We start from the raw sequence: 9,723 nt of genomic DNA, 5'->3' as shown, positions 1-9,723 counted from the left end.
AATTTAATCATTTATAAAATCAATCTATTAGGATGCGTTGCAGGTTGCAGCTGAACATAACCGAACAGGATATTTTTTAAAAACCAAATTTTTCAAATGTTCATGATGTTAACATGATTTCAAAATGTAAAATTGATAACGGGACATGAGAAAAAAATAACACATGCCAAGTAAACGTTGAAATATTCCATTTTAATAGTGACTACAATAATTCACATTAATAAACAATATTAACAATAACTCTTACACTATTAACGAGTTCATCACAATAATGACCAACAATGAACATTAAAACGTTTTACGACAGAGAGAAAAGTCACCATTAAACATTTTGCTTTTCAATGGCGGGCCTCACCGTACTGGAAAAAATCCTCCATTTTATAGAAAATGCTATAAAACAAAAACCTTGTAAGTGCAAAGATATGACGAGAATTTATTCAATCTGATCAAACTACAATTTTTATTATAGCGCTGATCAAGTTCTATGCAGACTCCTCTAAGACCTTTTCAGGTACTGAATGTTTTTATTGTTAGTATTTGAGAAGAAAATTAGCTGTGAAGCGTTGTAGTATGCTGCAAAGCTTTTCCATTATAAATATTGTATGAAAAGATACAAATGTTCAGTTTCTATTGAATAATATTATCATGAAGAAAAAAATTCAATCCCTAAAATAAATGATTTTAAAGAGTCCATGAAAATAAACGAAATTAGCTATTCTGAGATTTTCATTCTCGGCTACAAATGCTAAGATAAAATAAATATCGAAATTATAAGAGAAAGGAGGGAGATCATTACGAGAAGAGTTTAATTCCTCTCGATTGATTTGAGATATGGGCCTTTACCATCAACAATTATTATATTTGTAGTGTAGAACCTGCCATATCCAAACGTAAACATATAATTTCCAAATATTACCATTTTTACTGGCTTAAAGAATGTTACACATGACGAACATTAGAACAATATATTGACTACAACTGGATACAACATTGAATCATCTACTGATCGGATTTAATCACAATTTCAACGTGATTTAAAAAAATGGAGCTGATATTTTGTCCAGTTTTTTCATTGCAATATTTGTTCCTATTCTAGGATGTGGGCGTATCAGAACCATTGCATGATTTCAAGCACAAGTTGAAATTGTAAATGGGTCACAACAATCAAATATATATATCTACATGTATACAAGATAATAAAATACAACACAGAGTAACATTCAAGTCTTTATGGTGTTATGCACAGTGAGTGGAGTATCAAGTCGACTTGACTCCATAGAATGGAAACGAAAATCATAAAAAATGCCTTATAACACATCAATTTACAATATGATAAACCACATCAAATAACAATACATGTACTTAATTCACCATTGGTGTTTACTCTTTATAATAAGTGGCTTTCAGCATAAGCTTTAGAATGATTCAGTTCTACAATAATTAAGTACTTTAGAATATTTCAGTATTACCATAATTAAACACGGGATTGAAGTTTGATATGTTCAAATATTATAATAGTGCGAAAAGATTTAGAATAGCGACGACTTATAGAGAAAGGATATAATTGCAACAGTTTCATGAAAAATAAAACACGAAGAAGGTTGATTAACAATAGACCTTATTGAATAACAATGTTCTATTAATCCTTGGTGTTAGTTAGCTCTCTTTACTTATTGCAAGTCAGACCAGTGTTCAACGAACACGAGTGAAATAATATTATAAAAAATATCTCTAATTTATTTGTTCTTTATAAACGTAATTCGGAAGATTATCTCTCCTCTAACAGCCCATACAAAACGGTGATGATTATTGCAGGATTAAAAAATCAGGTTATAAAATCTTTGGTTTGAAAAGGAAAAACACACTTCTGGAAAATAATTTCAGTAGAGTTGTCACAGCCAAAAGATTACCAATATCTTTGGTCATCATTGATAGGGAAAGAACAGTTAAAAAATATAAATTTCGCGATGATAAAAATCAATCGATTAACATGATTCAAATCAATAATTCATTCCATGCATATGGAAAAAATAATCTACAAACTCCTCCATATATACACACACGCTGTCATATAGATTATTCGAATGATATATAACAGTATTCAATTTAGATAGAACAGGTTGCCATACTTATATATTATAATAAATACCATTCACACGAACACACATTTTCTCTCATTCAAAACTATGCAAATATATTGGTCATTGAATAATACTGTCGGTTGAACATGATTCTAAGCATACAGCAATTGTGGAATAATGTGCATTTTGCAGTTTATCACTCTGATACGCTGTTTTTACTTGCGCTGTTATTACTTAGGTAAAAATTGGCAGTTTCAGCAGGCAGAAGACCTGCATCTAGGAACACCTATTTCAACGAACAGCCAAATTGATTGTAATTACTCATCACACGTATTCGGTAAAAAGTCATAAAAAACTCGAGACTTTCATTAAAACGGCAAATTACATAGTCTCAACGGTGACATGTAGTTATATTGAGATTCACTTCAAACTGTCAGTATTCAGTATAAATAACATTGAAGCTTTCCACTAAACCAATACTGAAAGTCTCAAGTGACTCTCACTATAGTAAGCGTTCATGCTTGTTGAGTACTATTCCATTGAAATAGATGGAAAAATGTGTAAAAATACGATAGGTAGGCTATAGCTCTCAAATAGATCTTATTCTAATTCTGTTTGATTATTTGCAGATAATAGACACAAATTAATTGCTTGTTGTTATCAACACATTAGCTATACAACTAGAAGGAGCTCCACTGAATGCTTCTTCAATCAAGTTGGGAGTAAAGTATATGTAAGGAACGAGATATATTATAAAAGTAAAACCTTAAATTGGATTCGAACTCAATACAATCTATACAATTACACAGTGTTTGATCACCACATAATGCTCTATTTAACAAAAATTATCATTTCAAAAATTTTGATTTTGTCTTAGCTGTTCTATAATCCACCATTCAGATTTTTCAATAAATCTCGTGAACGGATCAACATTTTCAATCTAAATTATTGGATGAGATCATCATTATTCACTCGAAAGCATTGGTATCCAAGCAAAATCTACCAATAACGTAATAAGAAAATTCTCAACTACATTGATTATAGAGATAGTTTTAACAGAAATGCTAAGAACCTGATTTGTCAAGTTTCTACATAACTTAACATAGTTTGAAAAATCTTGAATAGAATCAGCAAAGGATGATAATCAATTACTTGGCACTATGTACATTTATACAAAGTTTATTATTAGAATTCTATCCGTGTATTTCACTCCAAGTCTGTCAATTATACTTGGAGTAGAATGAAAACGGATCCATTCAAGAGATATAATAGCAATAATATTGAATATTATCATAAACTGTACACATATGATATTACTGTATAATATGAAAAATCAAAATGGTGAAGTTGGAATTAATTTTTGTTTCTGTAGTAGTGACGGTTTTATTGTGGTAGGTATCTATGATGAGTAAAAAACGTGAAATTGTCTTAACCACTTATTTATTGAAAAAATAAACTAGTTTCGACCGATACACCATTATCAATCTCTATTAAACTAGAAGCTTAGAGCCACATTACACATTCATTTGTATGATCATATTTATAGTCGTAAAGTTTGACCTACTTCTATAAAATATTTGATTCTCTATTAGAGCCATTTTAAGAAAATCAAATATTTGATGACTATCAACTACATTCAGTATTATAAATATGATCAGTATTGCAAATATAGATCGTATTATAGTCACAAAGATTTTTATCAAAGATTCGATTCCCTGCTGAGCCATTTTAAGAAAATCGAATACTTGATAACTTTGAAATATCAAATATCTATGATAATGAATAGTCACAAATATATTTGATCATTCTTTATCAAAGATTTGATTCCCTAATCTATATTAAAGTCATATTAAAGAAATAAAATATATGATGACTATAAACGATCAAATATCTATTATGCTACTATTATATGATCTTACTAACATATGATTGTGTACTGGGTTCCTGAAACATCGAGCCCAACATGAAAAATTAATGTAGCAAACATGACTCTATTTACAATATATAATACATATTTATAATTCGGCTGCTCAATGTATAAGCCTTCAGTTAAACTCTACAGTTTTGCAATGGTGAACAAGTTGTAACTAGTTTATAAGGGGTTCTCTATACGAGCGGAATAGAGGCGTCGGAAATGTTTGCTCGTTAACAGGATGCATTGTATCTTATGTGGAACACTATACAAGCTGAATTCCAATAGTATAGCGTTTCCCATACGAGGCTATGCGTTCTGTAACGAGAAATGAAGTGCGATGGAAACGCGACCGGATATTCCGTTGTAGTTCGGGCCTAATAAGGCTGCTTATACTGTATAATTATTAATATACTGCTGCTAGATGCTTAAGCTAGTTAGGTTTACTATAGGTTCATATAATACACAAACTAATTTATTAATTTCTACTGCTTGATTTTTGAGTTATGAAACTGAATTAAAAACTGGTTAATAATGGAACTGAATTGATAATTATTTTCTTATTAGTAGTAAACTTACAATTGAAACAACTTTTTCGATATACTGCTGATCAATGTTTGAGCCTTTATTTTACTGAAGATTGATGATTATGATTCACCAAACGAAAATATTCGATCATTATTTTGCATCTAGATATTCGACTTGTCAGTCCAAATTCTATTGATAACAGTGTAACGTTTATGAATACACACTGCTGCCCGACGTTTACTATAGATTTGTAATAAAAATATCTGCAATGAATAAGTGGTTTTGACAATATTTTATTGGGTGGAGGACTACAGCGCAGAGCTGGCCTCCATTTGCTCCGTATTTGCGGTATTAGCTGCTCGCTGCTTGGTACGTTTGCGTCTTCCGCTTCCAACTTTCGGCGATCTTTCCAACAGAAAAAGTGCCTCATGGAAATCATCCGAACCAAGACTGCCTTCTCTCACATGAAGCACGGAGCTCAGAGCACCGTCAGTCGACGACTTCACCAAACCTCCTCCTCCTCCTCCTCCACTGGTAGCCACTACAGGGACGTTGTTGCTCAGCGGTAGAGAACAAGTTGAGATGATTGGGGAAGGTGTTGTTTTAATCCCTTGTGTGCAGGTGTCTACAGGAGCAAGGAAATTAGCGGGCAGGTCGCGAGGAGAGGGTGGTGTACTTGAAATCGATATAGTGTTGTTGATTTCACACAAATCCTTACTGCCAACGCCATTCATCTCGTTTTTGTCAATCGTTTTGTACGAGGAAATATTCAACAACTTCCTATCATCAAACACGCCTTGAGAGTAGAAAGATGAGGAGTAGATGCCGGAAGGTGTTGAGGAGGTTATAAGAGTTCTGTCTTGAGGTGTGGGGGGATGAGCTGGGTTGATACGTCTCCGGAACGACAAACCCAGCGCAGCTGTCAGAGATTGAGAGTTGTTTCTAGATGCCACAAACGGATTAGCCCTCAATGGAGGAGCTGTAAGACTCGACGACCGAGACGTACGTCCAAACGCACACGAAGCTGGAGATTTAGGTTCGGGAGTTCTAGAGATTGACACCCCTGATATGAACAGTGTGGGTGATTTCGGTATTCCAGTTTCAGATTCATACTCGTTGGAACTGTCTGTTTCCAAACACATCACCTTTTTACACTTGCCTTTAAAGTGATGTTCATGATCATCATCGTCATCCGAGTATTTATTTCCCCCTGTAATAGTGATGCGTAGGCCATGACCCACCTTTGACTTGGGTTTGTGCATGGGGCGACTGCTAGCAGCCTCATTCAACGTCAATGCAGACTTGCTCTGCCGGTTGTCGGTCACATTCAAGCTGCTAGCAATAGCCGCAGACATATATTCAGACGGCATTGACGATCGTTTGAAAAAACTTCGCGGCACCTTCCTCGGATTGTTTGTATCCAGTAGCTTCAACCGGAAGCTTGGATCTTTGGAAGTGAACATCGTCCTTGTGCCATCACAAGATTTGTCGAAGATTGTTGAGGTGGGTGCACTTATTTTCAAACAGCCATCCGATTTTCTATCGTTTCTTTTAGAAGAAACACCTCCAATATTGGAAACTAACAAGCTTGATGAACTAGAGGCTCTCAACAAATTACGGCTTTTCCCAGGACGCTCATGCACTTCAGATTTATCGTTCCCTTTATCGTTATTACACACGTTTTCTCTGGATGAAGAACATTTCTTCAGTTGGTCTCTACTAATATTCTGGCTAAACCGCGAGGAGTTTCGCTCATAAAATTCATTTCTATCGCTCCCTTTATCGATATTACACACATTTTCTCTAGACGAAGACGATTTTTTCAGTTGATCTCTACTAACATTATGATTAAAGCGTGAAGAACTCTTTTCGAATTTACTATTTGATGCATCTTCAGTGTGATCTGGACCACTTTTATTCATCTCGATGTCCTTACGATATTCTTTAGGAATACTATCATCTATATTATTCCAACTACCAGCAGGTGATATAATGTTCAAAGATTCGACATCTGTGATATCACTCTCGTTGCCATTTGAAGACTGAGTTTCATTGAATTGGTGCCCATGAGAAAGTCTGTTCTTTTTTGAATCTGTCGACTTACAGTTGGGTGGAGAAAGAGTGAGAGGGTTGATGACATAGCTTGGGGGTGCTACAGTTTCATATCTGCTGTAATCATAATTCTTTTCATTCACGAATGATTTGATATCATGATCTGGTGATTCTCCAAGATGGTGTGACTTGGTTTTCGAGTGATAACTGGATAAAGTTTTCTTCGCTGAGTGGAATTTCTCGCTAGCAGTGAAAGGCTCAGAATTTGCGAGTGACGGAGTAGCCAAATCAGTTGAAAATGCATATTTGCTTCCAACATGTTGCATGTGAATTGGAGAAATTCTATTTGAATTATGGAGGTGGATATCATTTTTAGCAGCAAGGAGAGGAAAAGCTTCTCCAGATTTGAATGATGTAGATTGACAGAAATCAGACATTTGCACAGATTTCACCTTGCAAGTATCAGCGTGATGGAAGTCGAACTCGTTTTCTGATAGATGGAAGTTTGCGGTCCTTGACAGTAGAGAAGTTTTTGGACTGATCTCAGTGACTGGTGAGTTATAATTGAATGCTGTTGTTGACAAGGGAGCTTCGCTCGAATAAGGTTCAGCTGCAGAAGAATGAGAATTACTTGCAGAATTGATAAGAGAAGCTGCACTGATGATGATTGTATCCTGGAATTGTGGGGGTGAGGAGGGGGGTTCCGGTGGTTCGTCGAAAGTGAATTTCGAGCAGGAAGGTTGGTAGAATGCGGTGTGAAGTGTGGGTGAAGGAGGAGAAGGAGATTCTTTCCTTTTCACCGACAACAGATCTTTCTTGATTCTTTGAAAATTGAGGGATGATTTTGTTTGAATGTGATTGTTTTGATCAGCGATTTGCTTGGACCGTTCTTCTCCGAATCTAGATCGGAGACAGACGTTTGTCAACGATTTAGATGTAGACATGACAGGATTCGGCTTCAAATGCATGGCGGAAGAGGAGGATGATTCCGAGTCATTGCCCGCAATCTGCTCCGAAGACTCACTACTAACATTTGTTAGTAAATCGTCAGACAACGATTGGCGATTATCTGCATCTCCCAAATCCAAGGCATTCTTCTTGCCAATGGTGGCCAGGTTCCTAGGCAACGTTGCTAGATGAATGACGTTCTGCATGCTGCTCATTGAAGACTTGCAGTTAATGTCTTCATCGCCAGTAGAACTCCCCAATATGCCACACACCTGGAAAAGGTTTAGAGTTCTATATCAACCATAATAATATGTATATATTATATTTCATTTATTTCTATATGGCTACTTGATAGGCTTTTATAGAGTTACTAGTACTCTTTTTTCTGTAAAAATAATAAAGGGTACTCGTGAATTCATAAAAGTATATTATTATTATTACATTTACTTGCAAAGAGAGAAAACATAGATGATCCTAATAATGGCACCTGACCAGCAGAATTTAAGCAGTTACAATTAATTTATAATACTGGATAATCAATCAGTGATCCCAAAATAATAATTTTCAATTTAAATCATATCAAAAGTTAATTTATATTCATATAGTTAATTTTCATTTATGTACAACTTTTATATTTTACTTCTGATTTTATTAATCTGAAAATATTATAGAATATTATAGTCAATGACTACCGAATCATAATAGATATTGAACAATGCATTTCATTCATGCATAATAATAATAATAATAATAATAATAATAATAATAATAATAATAATAATAATAATAATAATAATAATAATACTGTAGGCCTATTTATTACAAAAAGTGTTTAGAAAAAAATATCATGCTTCTCCTCCACGAAAGCTTATGCATGTGAGTGGAGAGGAGCCTGGTCTTTATTAGGGAGATACACTATTATATAACGTGAGATTAGAATTAACTGTATTTTTTTTAATTATGATATGAATCTAATAAAGAACATAAAGCAGTATGTAAAGAAACTTAACGCTTAAAAATATAAATGTAAATAAATAATAGTTTGAAACAAAAGTTAATCAGGAATGAAATTTCTAATATTCTTGAAAATAATATGAATTGATTAAAAGTTGGAAAATGTTAAATTATCATGAAATAGGTAAGTGAATAGGAATTATTTCAATGTTGACGAGATTTCTTGTGTTATATTAATGAAGTTGTAATGAAATGGTTACCTCTCATGTGGTTGCCTTAGCAACAGATATAGATATTAGTTTTTATGAACATTTTTAAATTGATATTGGTTCTTGGCTCAATAAACTCTTCACTATATGGTGTAAGAAGTGCTAAAATAAAATAAGTTATGATAAAAATAAAATAGAATAATGATTCAGAAGATAGTAAAAGCAGAAGGCGTGGATTTCCGAGTGGGTGCGTCAGAAGCTCAATACCGAAATTCAGCTCCAGAAACGTTTGATTTTAATAGTCCCGCTGACTGTCCGAAGTGGATTGGACGTTTCGAGAGATTCCGAAGTGCTTCAGGTTTCGAAGTCTGGTGAATATGTTGATTTACCTCCTAGGACATGAGGTCATGAGGGTGAGGATATTTTACCATTTTTCAAAGATGAAATGAATATACTTCTTTTCGGCCTCAACTAGAGAAGTAGATTAATGAATATTGTGTTTTATTGTAATATATATAGGTTGACAAGCCACAACCATTGTGATGTTCAAATCTGTCCATGAGATTAGATCTCATTTAATATGGAAAGATTGAGAGAAATCCACCCAAAGCTGCTGATCATCTATATAATAGGAGAGAGTAGGGTTGTGTTTGTTCGTTTGTTCGCATCAAAACATGTCAACTTGTGGATTGCATACCGGAAAAACGGGAATGATTTAGATCTCCAAATTCTGCACATAGCTTCTAAAAATATCAATCTCGTGCACCAGGAAGCCCAAATTTCAATTTTCCTTCTAGATTTTTCAGAATTAATGTTCAAATTCCATAAATGGTGCATACGATTTCACAAAAAAATCACCAAATCATATGGTCGAAATTAAAAAAGGAACATCTGTTTCTATTATTGCTTCCTACCTGATACCACTTGACCTCAATAATATTGTTTTGATAATTGATAAATATTTTTAACAATAATGATAGTATTTTTATTATAAATATAATAATAGTATTATTTTTATAATTAATCAATATTTTCATTT

General features: G+C 33.8%; 1 protein-coding gene across 6 annotated transcripts in view; it reads right to left on the bottom strand.

Moving 5' to 3' along the window:
* Positions 1-171: 171 nt before the first annotated feature.
* The window catches only part of LOC111051560, an 84,333-nt gene continuing 74,781 nt past the window's right edge, over positions 172-9,723 (bottom strand). For all 6 annotated transcript variants that reach the window (XM_039443034.1, XM_039443037.1, XM_039443035.1 and 3 more), the window contains one exon: positions 172-7,793. In XM_039443034.1, coding sequence (XP_039298968.1) covers positions 4,830-7,793 — 2,964 coding nt within the window. In that variant the 3' untranslated portion in view covers positions 172-4,829. The remainder of the gene's footprint in view (positions 7,794-9,723) is intronic.

The sequence above is a fragment of the Nilaparvata lugens genome, chromosome X (genome assembly GCF_014356525.2).
Source record: "Nilaparvata lugens isolate BPH chromosome X, ASM1435652v1, whole genome shotgun sequence".
Lineage (NCBI taxonomy): Eukaryota > Metazoa > Arthropoda > Insecta > Hemiptera > Delphacidae > Nilaparvata > Nilaparvata lugens.
The sequence above is the reverse complement of the archived record's forward strand: the minus strand, read 5'-3'. Positions and strand labels throughout refer to the sequence as shown.